General features: G+C 47.5%; 1 protein-coding gene across 1 annotated transcript in view; it reads left to right on the forward strand.

Moving 5' to 3' along the window:
• The window catches only part of GFRA4 (GDNF family receptor alpha 4), a 77578-nt gene that overhangs the window by 48958 nt on the left and 5379 nt on the right, over positions 1-23241 (forward strand). Inside the window, exons 2-7 of the mRNA XM_087737797.1 lie at positions 10649-10927; positions 13584-13664; positions 17099-17444; positions 20538-20647; positions 21622-21756; positions 22017-22174. Coding sequence (XP_087593923.1) covers positions 10649-10927; positions 13584-13664; positions 17099-17444; positions 20538-20647; positions 21622-21756; positions 22017-22174 — 1109 coding nt within the window. The remainder of the gene's footprint in view (positions 1-10648; positions 10928-13583; positions 13665-17098; positions 17445-20537; positions 20648-21621; positions 21757-22016; positions 22175-23241) is intronic.

Raw genomic sequence — 23241 nt, forward strand, 5'->3', positions numbered from 1 at the left:
CCACCTGGCCATTAAATCCCTCTGCAAATGACTCAGGACAGTGTGACAAAACTCTTGTGTGCTTTGCAGACTGGTGGCATTGGTTTTCAGAAATGGAAACAGCATCTTAATGCATAAAGGGGAGTCTTTGCTCCAGAAGATGTTAAAGAAAAATATTCAGGTAGGGAAGATGGATCCCAACAAAAAATGGACCCCAAATTAATTGTTCCCAAAGCAAAAAGCTCGTTCACATTCCAGAAAGCAGAAGGGTGTTTAGCTTTCATTTTGCAGCTGCATCCATGCAGTTTGTGCAAAGCAGGAAAAGAAGAGCGGAGAGCAGGCACAGTCCTGAGAGCGTCTGAGAAGTCTCTTCTTGAAGACTATGCAGAGAACTGCATAACGCATGCAAATCTGTTGGAAGAGATTTCTCTCGCCTCAAACACAGTAGGGAATAAACTTCTGGAGGCCACGGCAAAAGACAAGACATTGCAAAAAGCTGTTAACACTGTCACTGAAAGAAGGCTTGGGAATTACATATCAATTCAAATCAGAGCTTTCTGTAATTGATATTATAGCATATAGATGCAAAAATTAGTAGTGCCAAAAATACTACAGCCTTGAGGTATTGTATAGAATCTGAGAGATCTTGAAAAATATATTGCAGTGGTCACAAATGAATACAGAGATGAAGAAAATGGATAAATGGATATGCGTGAAATGTGTCAATAATTTCTACCTTAGAGAGAAAAAACAATGATGATGTCTCAGATATGGGGGATGTGTTGGATTATCCAGGGTACTCTGAGACTGCATTATTAGACTCTTCTCTTAAGGTACCTTATGGGAAACAGTAAACCTTTATTTGGCAGATATGGGCTCCCAGAAATGGTCACGTTTTACAACGGTCCTTACTTAATCAACAGGACTTTGCAAGATTTTGAAGAGTTGGTGAATGCCAGAATTCTTCAGTCAAATGATTTGAAGCAAAGTGGTGTTAAGGGAGTTAAAAATTACATATATATATTTATATATGTGTACAAAACCATTATAGGCTCTGAAAAAGATCTGTATCTCACTCTGCTGGACTTAAGAAGACTGCCTTTAAGGCACTGATCATTGCTAGCTGAAATTTTGCTCAGAAAGCTGAGAATCAGACTGCCTTGCTTATTCAAATCTGGACTGGGAAGCTGAGCTGATCTTGAGGCACAGATAGATAGACAGATGTATAAAAATACATCGACAAAATGAAATGATAGCTGAGGAGCTCAGCTACTACAGGCTCTGTGGCTGATGACCCCTGAATGCTGTTTTAGTGACAGCTGAGCATAAGCTGCAATGCGAGAAGAATTTCTGTTTGCAAAAGGGGGAGATGTAAAGGGCTTACGCTCAGGTTAATCTAGGAAATACAGATCAAGAGAACATGTTAACAGCATGTTTGCCAATCTCCAAACTCAATATAAGCCTGTGAAATATTTCTTTTAAACATAAATCTTGCTACAGGTCTGGACTGTTGTGGAACCCCAAACACCACAGTACTAAGCTCTTTGGGGATCTCGCAGCTCAGGGACTGCAGTTAAGAGTATGCGCTTATCACTGCTCTGCCTTGAGAAGAGTAAACGCAGCCATTAGAAGCACCAGAGAAATGCCTGTACTAACAGTTGGAGCACGTAGCACTTTCTTTCCTCTAAAAACTTGGAAAATCAGCCCCGTGGCAATTACTGATAATGAACTTGAGCATGTAATCCAAGCAGTGGAGACTGTTGTAAATGTCTGGCATTTTGCTGATGTCATGAATACTGCTTTGATTAAATTATTCTTTAGTTCTCCCAATTCCCCCATTTACAGACCTCCATTTGTCTTTGCATGTCTCTACCTAGGATCCTACCACCCTTGTCCCATGCTTCCTGCATCTGCTTGCAGAATGCTCCACTTGTTCCTTAACTTAGACTTTTGTCTGGGACAGGGACTTTTTATTTCCTTTCTGTGTGTCAAACCCAGCTGATGACCAAGGTCATTGGCTTCTTGATGGTGGCACAAAGCAAGTCATCAACATCGCAATTGTAATTGGTTCCCCAGAGAGGTGGTGGATGCCCCATCCCTGGAAACATTCAAGGCCAGGCTGGACGGGGCTCTGAGCAAACTGATCTGGTTGAAGATGTTTCTGCTCATTGCAGGGGGGTTGGACTGGAAGGCCTTTAAAGGTCCCTTCCAACTCAAACCATTCTGCGATTCTCTGATTCTATGATTTTTTTGAAGTCTCCAGCTTCCCATCTAAAATTGCCCCTTTTTGCCACCTTTCAGGGTGGCAACATGCTTAAATACATCCTGCGCCCCTCCAGTAGGGGATGGATTTCTGTCTTTGGGGCTGCTATAGCCAGATCTTGCTTAGAAAAAGACCTCATCAGGACTGTTGCTTTCACCATTGCAGTGGAAAGCTCTGACAGTCACACACTCTTCTCAAGGACATGGAAGAGCAAGAGAAAATGTCACAGCGCTGGACAGGGCAAATGGAAGTCACCCGTGTGTGGAGCATTACCGACGATTACTATCCTTTTTAGATCGCTCTCAGTTCATCCGAATGCAGTGCCAATTGAAGTGATAATGACTCCTCTTTCAATGGCAGCTTTCATTCGGAGTATTTTGATATACCAGTAAGAGTTGCTTTAAAATGCCAGCAATAAAAACACATTCAAAGCAATACACTTAGTGCCTCGGCTGTAAAGTCCATATATGTTCCCATCAGCCGTATTTTTGACTGAATAAATGCTAGGCATGAACAATACTCACTGCATTTTCCACAGCCCTCCCTCCACACACGCACACACTCATTTGCACATGCACATGCACGTTTTCTCTTCCCTGCTTTCTGGAGACATCAGACTGAGGTTTTCCAAGAGACGCAGGCAACCTCTATGCTTCCCTCTTTGTAGCCATGGCCAGTTATGCTGCCTCATTGTGCCATGTCCCTCCAAGAAAATGCATAATGGATTCCTCTCTTAGGGACAGGATGCCCACAATGTCTCCTTGTCATCTTCAACATAATAGCAAGAATAAAGATCATTCTGAATACCAAGAATCCTTGATATTGAATCACCTTCCTTGGGATGTACTTTCTACAGCATACGAAGGTCAAATACCAGACTGGAAGGCATGCAATCAAGGCTCTTGCTCACTACCATCTTTTGGGTCAATAGGGCTATGTCTGAGCCCTGTACAGCACATAGATCTCTGGATGGGGAACATGAGAGGTCAGAAAGGGAACAGAAGACAAGCTGGTATGATGAAGCAGACGCAGCCAGAGTTAGACCCAAAAAGGAGCAGTTTTGGGTCTAAATTTGCTTTGCTATGCCTCAGCAGAGAATCTTTATGTTTCTACCACGTGGCCAGGACATTTTAAAGCCAAACCTAGGTGGAACTTGTGGTCTTATATGTATTTCCTTTAAGTACTTAGAGATCTCCTCTAGCCCTTGAGATCTCACAGTCTTTAATACAGTTGTCCTTACAGCTCTCTGCTAGATGTGCTCTTATCTTCTCAGACAAGGAGCTGATGTCCAAAGACCCTCAGTTATCCCACAGGATGGGATGCTTATTTTTACACACCCGTGTTACGATCCTAGTGATCACAAGCCCCACTAACCACTGTCTCCTGTTGGTGGTATAACTGGTTAGCTTTGGTATGGGGGAAGCACCTCTGTTACACCAGAAATCAGGGACTGAAGCCCCCTGATATATCAATATAATGGTGTCCCCAAATTTTGGCAAGCAATGAATGTGACATGGATCAAGTTCACTGCCAAAACTAGTATCTTGTTGTACGATAGGGGCTTCAGAGGATGCATTTCAGAATAGTGTGTACCCAGTTTGAGGCTTCATGGATGCTCAAAAGTTTTAAGCCTTCTTTCTGGTCAGATGGATTAATCTTATTCGGAATAGGTACACATTTGCAACCAGGTCATGCACTGAGCGTGATGGTCTGATTTGCATCTTCCTTTCATAAAAATATTGTTTATAGCTGATTCAGTGGTTAGTCTGGTTGAGTCAGTCCAGCAGGAAGGGGCATTCCAGAGGCACCTTTAAAAAACAAAGGCTGAAGCCTTGTCAAAAAGGATGTGTTAGTGTAGGAGAGTAATGATATCTAGGGAGACTTCACCCCAAGTTATCATGAGAGTTTTCATGAAGAATTCTTTTGTCCTTAAGGGTAATGGAGGCATGATGTAACTTCACCAGACCACAGACACCCAGAGGGCTCTGGATTTTCTTCCAACTTGAAAGTCTGCAAACACAATCCAACAACTAATGCTCCAGCCCATGATTTTTTTTTTTCCAGTCAGGTTCTAGTCATTGACTTGGTGGGGTACAAATAAATTGCTTCATCTCTTCAGGCTTCACCAAAGCCAGAGTGACACTTCCCTCCTTGGCAAATGGCTAAGAGAGCTACAGATGAGAGGGGCTGTCAAAGACAAATGGGGTATTATTGAGTTCATCTCAGTAGATGTCCAAAACCCGACTCACTGAGCCCTCTTTGGCTTTCATTTAACACTTGTGGCCATCACATTTCTCTCTCACTTTGCATTGTAAGTCCTCACAGGGCAGAGAATAACCCACTAAAAATGTTTGTGCATCATCCGACTTGCACAGATCCATCATGCCAAAGGACCGGTGGGATGGCTTGCTTAATAACATTCCCGCCGCATCAGGGGTCTTGACCTACAGGACATCACAAGCTTTCAGGCTTCTCTGAAGGTATCTAGGTGTCATGCATTAGTCTACGATAAGCAGGAAGACAGATCAGAGGACTGGTTTCTTCTGATTTTGATTTCATGCAATGAGTAAATTATCTTCTACGTGGATGAGCTATTAGAGGAGAAGGAAACATTTAGTGAATGTTATTGTATTTATTTGTATTTCCTCAGTGTCTGTAAAGTCCTGCTTGAAGGCACTGAGAAAATACAGACAAAAGATTGCTTATAGTAGAAAGTAAGGGGAGAAAGGTCAGAGCTGGAGGTACAAAGAGTCAGGCAGCATATTTTTAATGCCTGCTCGAGACATGCAGCATGTTGTTGGCCTGAACTTTCCGGCGTTGCTTTGACACCCTCAGACATTACGTTCCTGAGTTGTTCTCAGCAAATTCCACTACCCCAGTGCTGCCTGGGAAGAATCACTAGCAAAAGAAGATCAGTTTGCACTGTGGGATTCCATTACGCATGTGTTATGTTTGTAAACCCATCTAAATCCACAGAGGGTTCAAAGCAATGAACAGTGTCATCTTCCTCGCGTGAGCCGCTCTGATCTAATCCAGCAAAACAGTAAGCCAGCTCTCAAAGAGTTCATGGTGTTGGAGCAGTGAGCATGCACCAAGCCCAGGGCAAAACAGACGGAAGGGAAGGGAACTTTCCCTTGTCTGGGGAACAGCATCCCGAAGGGGATTGCTGGGCACTAGGAAATCCAGATGACAGCTACAAGTTCTGGGCAAGGTGTGCGGGATCTCCTGGGAGGGTTGTTCTCAGGCAGGTTTGGGGAAGGACCATCAGTATGGCAGAGGTGTTTACTGGCGAAGCACTGTTATGCTTTATATGCTTCCCCCCAGACCAGGCAGGGTGCAGGGTTTTTGTCCAGTGACATGAACCCATGTGAGTGCAAGTTAGTGCAATGCAGACAGTGAATTCCCAGTGTAGGATTGCCTCTCTTGCATGCCTCACGCATGCTTAAGTGCCTCAGCCCCATTGCAAATGAGGCCCCTGAAGAGGGGGACACCTGTGAGCCATGACTTCTTGCACTCCTGGAAAAAAATCTAAGGTATGCAGGTGGAGGCATGTCCAATGTATGCACTTGGAGGAAAGGCAGTCCACTGCACACTCTGCAGCTCTTTCAACAGTAAATGGGAAATGAAGTTTGAGCTGTATACAAGGGCTTGTTCCTTAGGTGGTCCTGAACACTTGACTGTAAAGTCATGATGTGAAAACATAGTCCATAGTGACCACTTGCATTAGCCACCTGGGCCCATTCATGCATCACTATTGGTTTATGCATATTTGGGAAATACTAGGAATATTTCTTCCAGACTCCCTTTCCCATCATTTTTCACTCCAGGACAACTGTGTGTAATAACTTATTTCTGACAGTTTTGGGTAAGTTGAAAGTTTCTGGATATCAGGCAGTTGCCTATTAGCAAGCACTAACATCTCTCCCACAGATTTGATTTGACCCAGCCTATTAGGATTGCCCAGTGATGGCCATTTCTCCCAGCTGAACACAGAGAGATGGTCTGGTGCCCTCCTCAGGTTTAGACCCCAGTTCTGCAGGTGTCTGTCACCTTAGCACAGGATGCAAGTAGATTTTGCAATGTCCTCTCCCAGCCATTTACATGGCCTATGTGCTGGCTGGCAGACTGACTCTGGCGTGAGGAGACCCATCCAGCTTTGCAGGCAAACCAAGGCTTGTAGACAGACAGCTTCTCGTGCACCATGACATGTTGCATGTGGTGTGTCTGGTCAGCAGAAGACCTCTGAAGTGCAGCAGGCACATGAGGCGGCAGAGCAGAAGGGATCCCACAGCATGGAGGATTCATGAGCACAGGAGATCCAGCGTGGGCATGAGGGGAGTGAGAGGCCGGAGCCTTCTGCATCATACTTGTACTCAAAGTGCAAGATTTGGCAGGCTTGATTTAGGAAGAATTATGTAAAAGATGTCCAACTAACCTAAAGGGGTAATAAACCACTCCTGTTGCTTTGTTGGAGATTTTGGATAGTTATTCTCCTCTTAGCAGCAAATATTGTAAAAGCAAACACCAAACATCCTGGAGTCAACAGCTTGTCACAGAAATAATAAGTGTTCATCACTCCCTAGGAGTGTGCGAGAATCAGGGGTATAAAAGGATTCACACCTAATACATACAGAAACTGGAGGGGAGGGGGACATATCCCAAAGCCCCATGTTGAACAGCACCATGAGAAATGCTGTGGTTCCTCCTAAAACACCTGAAGCCCAAGTGTTGGTTGGATCAGAAAGGCAGAGTGGCAGGGCCCCTTGTTGGTGCTCTCCAGGCGTTTTGTTTGCCGTTTCCCAGCTGGCACATGGGGTCACCTTCACACTTCTCTACCCCAGACACAGCTGCATGTCCTTGATGAAGGAAATGGTCTCCTTGGAGGAGAGTCAGACCTTGTTCAACAAAATGCTCTTTGAGATACCCATATAAGAAGAACCAAGGATCTGTCAAGGCAGAAGAGCTTTCTCTTACTCCTGCACACTAGGAGTAACTTTATGTAAGTGTCACTGAGGTAAGCAAGAGCAGAAACAGATGTGCAGCATAGCTACAAACAGGATGCGAAAATAAACTCATTACTCCATCTGCCCACCGTAAACAGCGTGAAATTAGCAGCAAGCGAGGAATAAAAATCCAGACAAATGGCCTTTTAAAGAGAGCAGAGGGAGCTGGAAGGTCTGCTATTAGAAAAGCAGAGGCACAGAAAACCCAAGCCATGCACAACCCAGTGCATATCCCAAGCCCCCCAGTCAGTCGGGGCAGAGGCGGAGGAAAATCCCGTGGTGGAGAGTGTGCAAGGTGCTGGTTTTGAAGGAAAAACCAGAAAGGCCACTCCATCTTTGGGAGAGAAGACTTGATCTTGCTTTTGTCCCTGCCTGTTAGGAAGCACCATCTATTTTATAAGTCACAGAGATTATTTTTTTTCCCTAAGAGGCACTCTCTTAATGTTGCATAAAATTACTCTCTCAGGGGTAGTGTGAGAAGGAAAACGTGGTGTTATGTTGTCTCAGTTGCAAAGACATCGCTAACAATAAAAGCCCCTGAATGATTTGGTTTTTAAGTGACATGATTATGGAACGGGTCATTCGTGACGCTCCACTTCAAGTTGCTTCAAGCACTTCTGCCGTAAAGTCTGAATGGGGGTGTTTTATGCTTTGGGCTTGGGCTGTAAATATTCACCCCTGACCTTTGTTCTATGAAGCAAGTCTCAGCTTGAGGATATATTTACTTAAAATTTTGCAAGAAAATTTCTCAAATGGTCAATCTGTTTGATTTATTTAAAGTGGGATCCCAAAGTGTTTTACAGCTTTTACAGGCTGGCTGTGTTTATAACCATCCTGGGGAGTATCTTCTGCAATTCATGTAGCAGAGAGGGGGAAAGAGGGTCATAATTTCTATTTTAACCTACTTTTCTAGCAGCTGACATGACACTGACAAAGTCATCTCTTCTAGAATAAAACCTGCCATGCTTTATCCTTGTCCAGAGGAGATTCTTTGGAGAAAGCCAGGGCAAAATACGTCAAACGTTCTTTCCCCCCGCCCCATGGATTCTGCTCAGATATGTGCATGGGGAATTCAGTGTTGTCTGAAAGCAGAGACTATGAGCAGCTCCGTCTCATTTTATAGATCTCAGTGAAATTGCAGACCAAGTGATATTTCAAGGAAACTGGTTCCTTGTGTTCGGAGTTCGTCAAGGTATGACAGCCCAAGGCAGAGTTTCCTACATGCTGGAAATAATTTCTCTCTCCACATTTGGCAGATCCAAACAAGCCTTGAGTGCTAAATAAACCAGGTCTATGAATAAATCAGGGGTAGGAGAATTCAAATTTGAGGTGTTGTGAGATTTGAGATAACTGAAAGCTTGATGTTGGCCATGAGGCACTTTGAAATAGTCTGGAGTTTGATGAAGGGTTTTGCATTTGAGATGCCATTGGGATATTTCAGGAGGAAACCTCCTGGTGGGTTCACCCAAAGTTTGTAATAAACATAATTGAAATATCTGAACTCCAGCTGCTACTTCCTACTCTAATCAAGAGCAACAGAAGCAGCTCCTTCTTAGCAAACACCCTGTGCCTGCTGAGGGAAGAGAAATGGATATACTGGGCTCAAGCAGTGAACTGGGAGGGCGGTGGAGGCAGATGCAGAAATTCAGGGCAGGAGAGGTAGCAGGTGGAAGGAGGAAAAAGGGACTTTATGGAGAGATCAACAGACTCTTGGAGAGAGGGGAGATCTCATGAAGCCCTCAGAGGTGGAAATCAGGGCCCTGCATTTTTCCCAAGAGACAGAATTTTCTAATGATGTTGTCCGAGTTGGGTCTCACCAGGAGCAGACCTTGAAGGGGCTCAAAAAACAGAAGGTGCCCTCACCCATGAAGGGTAAAGTATCCTTATCCTTCTGGTTCCTATCCAAAGGGAAGACAAGTTCTGTTGGGGACAAGGAGTTCCTTTGGGAAGCATTTGACAAGTCGTCCTTTAAGGTCATGACAGGACTTTCTGTTTTTCTAGTACAGCAGGATCCAAAATTATGTTATAGGCACGGGGACTGATTCTCCCCTTCCATAAACCAGGTTTCCCTCTTCATCACTCCCCCAAGCCATGGTGCAGTCATGCCTGACCTATGTCAACATGCTCCAGAGCATCACACCAACTGGAAAGCGTGCAGTTTGCCTTGTCCTCGACCCCTGTCTCCTCTCCTCCACCTGGGTGCCACCATGACCTGCTGAGCACGGCTGAGCCTCTGGATCTGCCATTGCCAAGGTGCAGCCATGCAGCCGTGAGCCTTAGAGTGAGCGCAGGCCAGGACCCATCCCCAGGAGTCAGTCTGCATGTGGCCAGCCTGCTTTAGAGAGGAGGAGCATTTAACAGCATGGAAATGGTCTGCTCCACACCATGGGGGCACAGCACCACTGAGCATGTTTAGTTTATTTGTATACATGTAGCAATAATGACTTCCTGCCATGCTTTCCTCTATCCTTTCAGCATGGGTAACAGAGGACTTTTGGTATTTCTACAAGTAACTGAGGAGAATTTACAGAAGCCTGGGATAAGCCAAGACAAAATGGTGGGAGTCCTGGGGAGGTGGTGACAGTGAACAAGGGCCAACTCCTGGGACACATGTGGGCTGATTCCATGTCAAAACACCCCACACAGAGCCGTTCATAGCTTCAGGGAGGTGTAGGGAAAGTTAAATCATGTGCAAGGAGGAGAAGCTGGGGTCTCCATAGCATTGGGCTGCTGTTAACTTTGGAAGGCAGAAATGAGATAGAGATCTGGGGCAGCAAAGTGCTTGGAGAACATTTTGTGCTCCAAGCAGGAAAGAGCAAGCACCAGGAGCTGGTTGAGTCTCTGCCACATATAATCCTGCTTCCAGGCTGACCCCATCCATGATCATTCTCTGAAATCAGGAAAAACCTGGTCTCCAGGAGAGAGGTGACCTCTCCTTCTGGCTTATCATCTGGAGGCCACATGCATCTCACTGCTGCTGGTGGCCCAGCAATATGGGAGAGAGGGCTGGGTTGAGGTGTTGAATCTCAGCTTGTGTCTTGTCTCCTTAACGTCCCTCCAACTTCCTTTCACCCAATCCTGTTCCCCTGTGACACTGCTGAGCAGTGCTGCAGCACACTCGAGCAGCCAATGTGTTTCAGCCCCATCATGGGGGCAATCCATGAGTAGGAGTGGCAAGTCTGGGCATTTAAACCCTCCAGTTGACCTGTTGGAGAGGGATCTGCCCACTTAAAGACTTCAGAAGCAGGATCATTGTTTGCAGAATGGACGGTGATGTGAGGGATTTCCATCTCTGCATGTGAATTTGGACATCCCAGCCTGGTCCAGCTCACGGGAGATATAATTCATTTCCCACCTGGGGTTGCTCCATCACCCTCACACCTCTTCTCTGGTTTTCTTGCAGAAGGTATGGCGGAAGCTGTCAGCTCAAGCAGGGACTGTCTTCAAGCAGGCGAGTCCTGCACCAACGACCCCATCTGCAGCGCCAAATTCAGAACCCTCCGGCAATGCATCGCAGGCAATGGAGCCAACAAGCTGGGCCCCGACGCCAAGAACCAGTGCCGGAGCACTGTGACGGCCCTGCTCTCCAGCCAGCTGTACGGCTGCAAGTGCAAGCGAGGCATGAAAAAGGAGAAGCACTGCTTGAGTGTCTACTGGAGCATCCACCACACGTTGATGGAAGGTCAGTCGAGCAGGGTGCTCATTTCTGATGATCTTCTTAAAAAGGAATTACTGCTGGGGCTTTCTACAGAGCTCCCCAGCACCAAAGTAGCTGTAAAAAAGGTCACTCCTGTAGTATCCCATTCCCTCTCAAGACCTGCTGACCCCCACAGTAATGACTTTTTGGGGAAAGCAAGCCTGAAAACCTGAGACACCTCCTTCCTTCCTTTTAGCCTGGCCTCTTTTATATGATGTTCCCAATATACCCTGAGATCTTTTGCTGGGGAAATGCATGGTATGTTTTGCATCTAAGTATGCTAACCAAGACCATGAAAGCGGCGGATTTTACAGAAACACTATACAAAGCATGGGCATTGAGGAAAAAAACAGCATGAACTTAAAAAAAAATCATTCTCTTGGAGGCTCTCAAATGCACCAGTGTCTTCGGGTTAGTGAAGATTTGGGGCTGGTGACATCAAGTTGGAATTTAAAGTGTTCCCAAGTGTTCCAAGTGTTGGATTTTGAAGGTTTTTTTTAGAAGTCATCATAAAAGTGCACCTCAGTGGCCATAACTCTTCCTTGTCAGGCTGGTGAGTATTTTATGCACCATGAAAATTAAAATGGGGAATAAAACAGAACCTTCCAGCCATGGGCTGTGAAATAGATTAATAAAACACTGCTGGCTGAAAACTGAAAGGAAAGGTGCAGGGGTGATAACACAGGCCAAAAGGCCAAGCAAAACAAAGAGGATGGAGACTATAATGCACAGGCTTGCCAGAAAAGGAACTGCTTAATCAAGTTCCCGGAAAGCTTTTGGGTACCACACCTTGCAGGGTGTAGAGCGTGGTGATATGAACTGACTGGGGAAATAAGAGACCTCAGCACCCTTCAGGATCCAATCTTTCCCATAATTACTTGCCAGGTGAACTTGTTTGCATTGAAGTGAAGCCTGGGGAAGAGGTGGCAATCCAGCCTCTCCATTCATCTTAACAGGCTGCGTTGCAACCCCTTCCCTGCTGACCTTCATGGCCTGAAGCCTTGGACACAGTTCATCTGTGACGTGGCTGTGCAGGACAGTGGTGTCAGGAGGACTTCCAGCTCCAGGACCACTGCTGGAAGAGCAGGGAGAGGATGGCAGGGAGCACTGGGAGCAGGCAGGGGCCAGGAATGGGTCTCCAGATGCAAAGTGGGAGATGGGTGCTGGGTGGCCAGGCTGGGGATGACTGTGAGAGCTGTTATCAGACACTGCCAAGACTCTGCCCTACCTCTCCTCTGCTGTCGTGTCCTGAGCTCCGCATTTTTTCAAGCACCGAGTTCACTTGCTATGCAGATTCACACTCCTTTGATTTCCTTGCCTTAATTTCCCTGGGGAAATATATTTCATAATAGTCACATGTTTCAGAGTCCTTACACAGGTTTAATTGACTGAGAAAGGAAGCCAATCCACACGCTCCATGTATGGCTTTGTCTCTCAGTCATACGTACCCAGGAGGCTGTAAAAAGCTTCCTAGAAGCCCTCTTATAAAATCAATTGTGGAAGTGTGTGCTCAGGGAATTTACAAAGCATACTATTTACTCAGCTTCTCTTGAGCGTGCCTGTGTTTAGCCACCTTCCCATTTGGAGACACAATAACATGATGACAACCCGATAACAATTCTCTGATAAGGTGCTATATCATCAGGACATAAAACTGCTATGCTGGAACATACAAATGGGCCCCTCTCCAGTCAGTAACGATGCAAGATATTTCAATGAAGGTGTAAAGCTGCCTTGTAATGCACCTGTGGTAATTGCACAGGGCTGTGTACCCTGGGAGCCATTTCTTCCTGACCGCAGCTGGTGATCAGCATATGCCCGGAGCATGTGGTCTGATAGTCCTTTTATCCCAGCCAGTACACCTGCTGCTGCTGTCCATATCCATCTAAATGTCTAATAAAAAAAAAAATGCTACTGAGCTGTTTGCTTCAATAATATTCTGTGGTATCCATCAGGATGACGGGGCATTACAGACCATTGAGCGGATGAAAGGGAAGCACCGATTGAATAAAATTAGCTTCCCTGCAACTTAAAAATGAAGAGGGAAAGTTTCTGTGGGCGCTTTGGGTCATTAGCTCCATGCCAAGTAAGAAAGGGCTGTTGGCAAGGAGAAAGGGAGACGTGTTAATAAATATGAAGGCATGTATTGCCACACACACAACCCTGTGCGCAGACCTGGCTGTGTCCCAGAAACAGGTGAGGACCATTGACCCAGGGAGGGGCATATAGGAAATAGCAAGAATGGGGATGGAAACCCCATGTATGTAGGGAGCTGGTGGTTTGAACTCTGCCCTTGAGCAAAAGCCTGTGCTACAGTCTGGTGTCCTCAGCGGCAATCCCCTGTAAAGGGGCCCAAGACTTGAGCTATAGAGGGTTGCAACTCAACAGTTCCCTGAGAGGCTGTTCTACTCCAAAGCTGTGATATATTTTTAAAAGCCAGTTCCATCCTATTCCCTTCCCTAAGGATATGGCCACACATCAGTTCCTGTGACTCTGAGTATCCATTTACTTACGGCCTTTAGAGCACACGCCCCCTTGGATGCACCAAACAAACCTGTGCTGCAGCTGTTGAACCTTGTACATCTCAGACATCCCTCATGAGCCTCAGTTGCCTTCTCACGAACTTCTCTTTTCACCCCAGGCATGAATGTACTGGAGAGTTCCCCTTACGAGCCGTTCATCAGGGGCTTTGATTATGTCCGGCTGGCATCCATCACCGCAGGTAGGTGGGTGGGAAGATGCTCTTACACTTACTGGTTCAGACTGGGGGGAAGAGGCTGTGGGATTAAGCGCTACAGACAAAGCAGTCCTTTGTGCTCTCTTGTGGTCTCTTCACAAAGCATTGCATAGTTCAGGTCTAGCAATCATTTTTCCAAGGAGCTGCTTATGAATCCTGTGCTAAACTGGTACATGTCGTAGGAAGAAACACTTGTGATTTTCATCCTTTGTTTTTTTCATGTCCATACTGTGAAGGGCTGGGACTGAGGGACGTGGTAGCGAGACCTCTTCCAATGAGCCATCATGAGTGGGATGACTCTCCATAGCAGGTGGATGACCTGTGCCATGCAGACACCCTGCCGAGCAGGGGCTGCTTGGGTATCGTTAGGTATGAGAAGGTGTTTCCACATCAGTCACAGGGTCAAACTCTGCAGACAAAAAGGTCAATAAGCCGACCTACCGGTTGATCCCAGCCACAGCCTTTAACCCCATGCCCCCAGGGCAACCTCAGGACTCAGACACGTGTTCTGCTCTGCATCATGTAATCCCCTTAATTACCTGAGCAGAGCTGCCCGACACCTTTTAACCCCCTCGAGGGCATGAACTCCCGGCTCAGCAGTCAAAAGGTCAGTGCAGTAGCTATTAAGCCATCCATCACCAACATCACAGCTGCCACCACAACCAGTGTTCGACTCTGCTTACACACCACAGCCATGGGGAAGCTTTACTGACTGATTTTTTGTTACCAAACTACCCGTCTGGGAGCAGGTAATGTACTCCTCGTGTGTCTCTGTGCCAAAACAGCAGTCCTGTTGCAGCTCTTCCCAAATGTGTGCCAGCCTCTGGGGTGGCATCCACAGCTGGAGTGCACCCAAGCGAGTAAGGAGCAGCAGGTCCCTGCGGCCAACGGACGTCTGTGGTCCCCGCGACAGCAAGGCACTTAGGTGAAAATGTCCAGGAGCAAATTAACCCATCAGCCCTTGACGATCTGAGCAGTGAGGGGAAGGGGGGTGCTCCCTGACCTCACATCTTCTTATTGACTCCACTTGACCGATTTGAGCACGGAAAGTGAAGCATCACAAAGCTGTTTGCTGGGTCATGGCCTTCTTTACTAGAGTTTTTCCCCTTTCGCTCAAAGTCCTACAGGGCTCTTTAGAGCATGGCGAAATCTAGGGATGGGGATTTTATGCATGGTTAACACATTGTCAGGTTTTTAAAGCAGACTGAAACCAGTTGGGCAGCAAAGCGAATGGGTCCAGAGCAGCAGGGAGATGTACCAAAGGACTCAGCATCCACCTAGGGATGTGAAGTTTCCTGGTTTAGCCTTTTTTCCCCTATTTATACTCATCAACACTGTCTATAACGTAACTTATGACCTGCCGCCCCACGCCTGTCCAGTGCCCAGGATCATATGGTCAGCATTGCCAAAGGACCCTCTCAAATCTACCAAAAAAAATTCCCAAAAACTTATTGAAACATAAGACATGCCCATGACTGTATGCCAAGTCAGAGCAACAGATATTTTTAACCCAATTTTACATAAACAATATATGGCCACTATTAAAACTGTACAAATGGAATTATAACCCTCCACTCTAATTGTAGTGATGATTTAAAAAAGCACATCCTCTGTTGTTGCGTGGGAGAAAAGCTAGCGTGTTCCCTGTGATTCATTAGCTGAATGGGTAATGAAACCCTTCCAAGTAACTGTTCTCTACACGTTTGCTGACAGCTCCCCAGCGTAAACCAATGCTGTGGTGGGAACACACCAAGCAAAAGTTCCACCCATCATAAAATAACTGGAAAACTTGGAATTTGACTTCCAACTCACCGTAAGCAGAGGGGACAACAGGAAGGGAAAAATAAATGCTCGGAGAAGGAGCATCTGATAACATCAGTGAAAATGAAGGAAGGCAGCCAGTTTTGAAGTGCTCAGAGAGACTGTCAATGTTTTAACACTTGTCAGCAGTGACTGGCTGGTTTTAACTCGCAGCCAAAGATAGGGCTTGACTCTGCATTGGAAATTTATCATTCTGGGGATTTTTCCTCTGTGAAAAAATCCTTCTCTGCTGGGGAGAAAGTCCTTCTACTGTGCTTCAGGTCATGAGCTTAATTCAGACAGGTGAAAAACGGCTTCAAATTCATTTTCTCTCCCATGCTTGGAGGACCCCCATCTTATCTGTCCGATCAGACAGAGCCTAATGTCTCGACTGACTCCTACCAGGGACTCTGTTGCATTTCCCCCGTCTATAAAACAGAGCCTCATCCTTCTTTGAAGGACCCCTAAAACCAGTCTTATACAAATGCCTTTCCCTCTTAGCTATTCCCCACATTTGCAGAGGAGGTCACTGGCACATAAACTCGTGAGACCCCTATTTGCCTACCAAAGACAGTGTGTTTCTCATCCATCACCACAGTTTTTGCTTTATTTTCCTGATTGTTCCCCCTTGCTGCAAGTTTTCCTCCACCTCCCCTGCAGCCCCACAGCACACCCTTGCTCTCCCACCCAGACGGCTAATCTGGGACTTTCTTTCCTCTCTTGTTTAAGAGGGTGGAAATGCAGAGCGATTTCTCTGAAGCCGGCGAAGGGGTGACCTTGTGATGTGTGCAGGGAGAGACCCGCATGCGCTCACATGCAGGCAGCATCAAGGTCCCAGGGGCATCATGTTGGATGGTAGCTCTGATCCCCATTGCATGAAGGCACTGTCGCTGCTTAGGATGTGGGCATACTGGTCAGGACTGGTCTGGATGGGGGAAGCCAGAGCACTGTTGTAGCGCTTTGAGACCCAGACAGCTCTCACTTAGCTGGGCAGGTCTTGGGATGAACAAAGCACAGCTGCTGCCAAAGCCAGACTTGACCCTCCGGAGGCCTGAGGAAACTCGTTGCACAGGTTAGAGAGTCTGGGGTGCAAGGGTTAGTGCAGACCACCCGTGTATCTGGAGACCCAGCTTTGCCATTGACTCAGTGTTTGATCTTGAGCAACCTTTTGGAAAAAGAAAGTCCATTAGAAGAGATCTCATCACACTGGTGTGTGCAGTCATGGCCATAAGTAGATGCACTTTCTAGTGACTGCTGTCTTCCCAGGCCTCAAGTTGGTTAATTCACATTGGTAAAGTGTTATGAGATGCCCAGGGTAGAGCAAAGCTTCATTTTATTAAATTTAAGAGCTTGGTGGAGCCGGCTCTGGGGTGTGAGGTTTGTTGCGTGGCCGTGACACCTCTTGGAAAAGGTGAGTAGAGAAAGGGGATTTGGTTCTGCCAGGACACAGAGAGCAAATGTAGACTTCACCCTGGTCTCTGCTTTCCCAGAGTGGGTGGTGGTCTCACCGGGGTGGCCATGGATGGGAGCAGGATGGGGATGAAGATCTCGGCATAGGTTGGTGCTGTTGGTGGGCAGGTCAGCACAAAAGCCCATCACCATCTCCCACCACCCCACAGGGTCTGAGAACGAGGTGACCCAGGTGAACCGGTGTCTGGATGCCGCCAAAGCCTGCAACGTGGATGAGATGTGCCAGCGTCTGCGGACGGAGTACGTCTCCTTCTGCATCCGGCGCCTGGCCCGGGCTGACACCTGCAACCGCTCCAAGTGCCACAAGGCTCTGCGCAAGTTCTTCGACCGCGTGCCGCCCGAGTACACCCACGAGCTGCTCTTCTGCCCCTGCGACGACACAGCCTGTGCCGAACGCCGGCGGCAGACCATCGTTCCTGCCTGCTCCTATGAGTCCAAGGAGAAGCCCAACTGCCTGGCACCTCTGGACTCCTGTCGGGAAAACTATGTCTGCAGGTAACGTTTGCACGCCGGGGTGGCCAACATGGAGAGCTGTCCCTTGGACAAGCCTGGGCTTCATCCACTGGTGACAGCCCGGTGACCAGAACCAATGCACCCACCTGAAGGATCCTGTCTGGAGGCACCCATCCCACCACAACCCACCGACATAGGCCATTGCTGAGTGGTTCCTTCCCATGGCCCATGTCCTTGTCTCATACTCTATATAGAAGGCATTAACAGACAGAAGAAGATTTGAGAAGTTCGTGCTGGAACTTTTTTAACATTTTCTGTGGTTTTTGGCTTTGGTCCTAAAGTAAGACCTGCTATGGAAATAGTTCCAGGAAGGTGCAAGCTAAGCAGGGATGTGGTGTGGGGTGCTTGCAGCCACTTTTACCAATCTGTCTCCTCACTGTCTATCCCCCCTAGCCCAGAGCATCCTACAGGAGCACCCAAGCTATTCTAACAGTCACAGGCACTTGTAGATACCTTAAAACCATGGCTTTCTTTTTTTTAATTAGAAAAATTAATCATATATATAAAAAATATACCCTTCTGCTGCAAGGCTGGATGTGCTAGTGATTGCAATAGGAGTCTCAGCATCACAGTTCTCACTCCACATGCACCATGTAGTGTGTGGCCAGAGTGGTTTGCTCCTTTGTTTCCATTTAAGCCCCATGCGTGCACACATGCACAGACCCATCCCAGTGTGCATGCTCACAGGCATACCCCTTAAGTGTTTTTGTCTCAGCTGTACTATTTTCACCCCTCTATTTCTCAAAAAGTCTTTGATATTCCAGAAGGTTAATCCACATACAGCTCTCGGGAGTGGAGCCCATCTGTCAGTGAGAGACGTAAGACCGTAACAGCAGCCGTACTGCACTAAACGTGATGGTCCCAGCCCCATGTCCTGTGGCCAGGAACAGACTCCTGGAGAAGAGCACAAGAGCAAGTGTAGGACACATCTCCCAGTATTATCCCAGTCTCTAATTATTGTGGGCTTTGGGACTTCCTGAGCTGAACTTCCAGCAACCACCCCCTACCAGCACGTCATCTTTAAATTACAATAAAAAAATTATATCTTTTCACAAAGGGAGGTGAGAGCAGCAGCATCCTCTTGGAAGGGTGGGCTGGTACTAATACCCTCACCCCTCTGCACCCCAGAAACGTGGATGAAGGAGAACAGAGCTATACATCTGAAGGATGCAAAAGCCCCTGAGCCACACCAGCTCTTGCTCAGATTTCCCCTGGCTACCCAGGGAATCTGAAACGGACGGGTACTGCCCTCGCCCTAACAAGACAAGAGGGCCCAGCGGGGAAGAAGAGGTTCAAAGGGGAGAGTGTTGCTTCCCAGGAGGCTGGAAACCGTTTCCTGCAAGCAGCACAGCTGTTAATTATCTGGTTCCTTGGTCTCTGAATATATAATATAAAACATCCTCAAGAGACAGAGCGGGATCAAGGTGTTGACGTGTGACCTGGTCAAAGCTAGCTGTGCAGAAACCACAAGGAGAGCCAGGAACAAATAATTTTTAAAGAAATAGAGTGAAATACTCCAGGGCTAACCTTGCCTGCACTGCTTAGTCCTCCTGCAGCTTCTTCACAGATGTAACCCCTTGAATTTCCCAGCTTGGAGGGGTGGGCTCTACCAACATGAATAATACAAAACCTGCAACCAGCTCCTCCCTTCCCTAAATAATGCAGCAAAAATTTGGGCAAGTTTGCTTGGCCATGGCACAGGAGCAAGGGGTTGGTACAGGGCAAAGGTGGGAACAAAGAAGAGAAAGAAAGGAGAAGACTGGGGAGGAGAAGAGAAGTGGGCAGGAAGGTGAGTTGGAGTGCTGACACCGACCAGGAGCACCGACAAAATGTCTGGAAGAGAGAGGCTGTCTGGGAGGAGCAACATGCTCAGTTTTTCTGAGATTGCCCAGGCAGAGCAAACATTTGAGGTACCCAGTCCACAGTTCAGACACCGCAGGTTGTCATCTACAGGGCCCTGCCTTCAAGTGTTGGCAGTGCTAATGCTTGCTTGAGTTCCCTAAGCAGCTCAAAAGCCATGTGAGATGCCTTCTTACCTGGCCATGGGATGCCTGTTTAGATGGATCTGCATCTCCGGTAGGTCCTATGTCCTACCTGAAAGCCCCATGGGGATGTCTTAGCTATCCTACAATGTCCAAACACCACTAGATGCCTGTGTGCCAACAACTGACTCATCCCTAAAGAATCAGGTGGCCCATATCTGGTTGGCAGCATGATTTACAGAGTTTATCCAACCAAGCTAGCAGGGGAGCCACACAGAAAGAGCAATCTGGCAATCTGTCTGAATGACGCACCTACTTCCCTGATGGCTCAGACCAACAAGCCCAGCGTGTGACTCAAAGCTGCTTCGTGCTGAGTGGTTTGGTTTGGTGTTTTGACCAAGACAATGTGAAAACTGAGGTACGGTGGCTTGTGGTCAGAGCTGTATGTCACACACCTCTTGCTCCACAGGCTCCAGAGTCCAACCTTCTCCTGAGAATGGGTGCCCGCAGCAGAGGATGTGGCAGCAGCCCTGATGACGGGTAGAGCATTTCATATCTGAGTCTCTGGGCATTTCCCTTAATCTGAGGCTGACCTCAGCCACATTTAGATCACAGTCTTTGAAGAGAGAGAAACTGGACCAGGGTGATTCTCTCTTTCAGCAAATCAGCCTAAAAATGAAGGCTTAGGTCTCTAGGGGAAGTTATTACCCAAGAACCAGGTAACGGCAATGCAGAATGAATTCCTCACTGTCTGCAACAGCTCTTCCCTCAAAAACCAGCTTCACACACCAGAAAACAAACATTTCTTCCAAGACTGGACCTTTCTTGCAGTCCCAGAGGAAGCCTGTAAAACATTAACTACAGCATCTATTCATGTCTCATCTCAAGGGGATAAAACCTACTTCAGGGTTTGTTGGGGGTGGGCAGGAGAGCATAAAACGACATTCATTCAAACTGGTTTAGCAACGCCTACAGCAGCAAAGGATTTTGCAAATGCGTTCCCTTCTGTAAATAACACCAGTGTGCTGTTATGTCCCTTTTTGCCCCGAATAGCTGTGCTAATATGTCCCATTTTGTGCTCTTGCTCCATCAGGTCACGCTATGCAGAGTTCCAGTTTAACTGCCAGCCGTCCCTGCAGGCTGCGAGCGGCTGCCGGAGGGACAGCTATGCTGCCTGTCTGCTGGCGTATACAGGCATCATCGGTAAGAGACTGCGTCCTTTGGCTGCTCTCTCTCCCACTCCCTGGGTGGGAAGTATCTCCTCTGGGTGGGAAATATCTCCCCTAGGTGGGAAACATCTCCTCTTGCTCTGGGCAGCTAAAAGCTATGAGGACTGTAAGGTGGAGAGCTGAGACTGGGATTCAGGGAGATGCTGGGCTCTCTCTCTGGTGACTAGAGAAGGAGCCTAAGCCATGAGCATGAGGTAACTTTAGGACAGCTGCAGCGGAGGGAGAAAAACCATGCGCCCTGGGCTGCTGCAAGATCCCAGCTTCTCTCTCAGGTGGAAATACATGGGCTGTCCCAGGGCATCTGCTCTGTCAGGGGTTCCCTGATGCCATCACAAGTGATGCCACTGGAAATCACCATCCACTGCCATCTTGCTGACTTCAGAGGATGTCAGACTGGGTTTTCAGATGCTGCAGAGTCCCAGCTGGCAGCAGTTAGCACAAGCACAGCCAGAGTCCAAAGAGAAGCGCCAACGGCCATTGGACTTGGTCCATCCTGACGGATGGGATAGATTGACAGCTTTTTAGGTCAAGATTTCATTCCGATTTAATCCTTCCTTTGTTGTCTCTGACCATTCTGGAGATTGACTTTGGCGTTTTCAATGACAGCATGGAAACCTTTACACACATTCACATACAGTTTTTGAATGTTATTAGAGAACCTGGGTTCCCAGGAGCTGCCCATTCCTTGGACTGATGGCACGTTTTAATTGACTGAAGGCTTTGTTGGTGGTGGGGTGAACAAAAGGGTTGCGGCTGCCCTGCTTCTCCTCCCTGGCAGCACAACAGACCTGTGACATCAGCACTTGAAGGGTTTTCTCGTGCTGCCATCATGGAGGGGCTCGGCTGAGGCTGTAAGCAGAGCAACCCAAGGGAGCAGCAAGGAGGGAAATCATCATCCCTTTCTAAAGTACCAGCCTTGTGGTAACATGTCTCCATCCTTCCCGGCAGGCAGCCCCATCACACCCAACTACATTGACAACTCAACTTCCAGCATAGCTCCCTGGTGCACGTGCAATGCCAGCGGCAACCGGCAGGAAGAGTGTGAGAGCTTTCTGCATCTCTTCACCGACAATATCTGCCTCCGTAAGTATCACCTGGCACATTGCTGCACCGGCAGCATTGCCCGTGAGCTGGTGAGGCTTCTTGTGAATTAGGGTATGAAGATGCCCTGGTCCTCAAGAGTCTATAGGTGTCCAGCTCCCTGTGCTTTCATCAAAGGAGCTCCGAAGACCCTCGGGCACCTAGGGTGATGCAGTCAAAGGAGGCTGGAGAAGGGATGCATGTGCTTTCCCTTGGAAATGTTGCCCTGACAACACTTTTCTTCATCTCTTTCCCACACAAAGAAAATGCCATTCTGGCCTTTGGCAATGGGACCTACCTGAATGCGGCTGTGGCCCCATCCATCCCCCCCACCACACAGATGTACAAGCAGGAGCGAAATGCCAACAGAGCCGTGGCGACCCTCAGAGAGAACATCTTCGAGCACCTCCAGCCCACTAAGGTAGGAAAGGGCTGATGTGGCGTCAAGAGATGGTTGGCCGTGTCTCTACATCCTCCGTGCCCTCCAGCCCTCCTCACCTCAGCTCCCTTTTCCATCTGTGTCATTTCAGCTACGTGAAGACATCCAACCTCCCCTCCACCTCCTGGAGTCCCTGATTCACCCTCTTCTTCATGCCCTGACATATTTTTCCCCAACATCAAGCACAGGGCTACATGCTTCTATTCCTGACTCTGCCCTCCTGCTTGTTGGTCACCTCTTTTCTTTCATGGGTGCTACAGACAGATATGGGTTTTTTTAGAGGTACTGGGAAATCCATGAGCTTTTCAGGAGTGTAGAAGGGGAGCCAGGACCACTGGTTTGGCTCCTCACCCTCCTGCAGGGCAGCTGCATGGCTTCAGACAAGCATTTCAGCTGGCTGGGACACAGGTTCCTCCCTTGTTAGATGGAGATCCTGGAGGTCATAACATTGAGGCTTAACTGACTGAGGTTTGCTAAGCATTGGGAAATTTCAGATGAAAGGTTCTATTCATCAGCAAGGTGTTAGTATCAAAATAATATTAAATTGAAATTATTTTGAAATAAATAACAGATTAATTTACTGATGATGGCAGTAGTAGGCATTAAATATTTTATTTTTAAATAAAAAGCAATGACCTTGATTTGCCACCCACCAGAGTAGTTTTCAGAATGAATTATTTTACTGTTGAATAATTAACAGTGACCCTGATTTGCTGAACATTCAGGTAACAGAAGCTGTCAGTTAACTAGACTCCAAGGACTGAGAGTGGGCTTTGCACTGGGCTAGCCGATACCTTCAGAGAGCTTCCACACACATTTTTTTTAAGCCTCTTCCCTTCTTCCCTTTCTTTTCCTGGGAAAACACCTGATTCACCTCCCTCCACTCTGTTTTCACACAGCAGCAGGTTGGGAGGTGCAGAAATGTGGCCTCAGCTTCCCTCACTGCTTTTCGGGGCATGGGTGGCCATGCGCAGCACAGGCATACTTTCATCAGGCCATAAACTTTGCACCCGGGAGATTTTGAGGATTTGCTTCCAGCTGGTGCTCCT

Source organism: Nipponia nippon, unplaced genomic scaffold (genome assembly GCF_047370975.1).
Source record: "Nipponia nippon isolate SJK-2023a ecotype South Korea unplaced genomic scaffold, ASM4737097v1 scaffold_6, whole genome shotgun sequence".
NCBI classification, from domain to species: Eukaryota; Metazoa; Chordata; class Aves; order Pelecaniformes; family Threskiornithidae; genus Nipponia; species Nipponia nippon.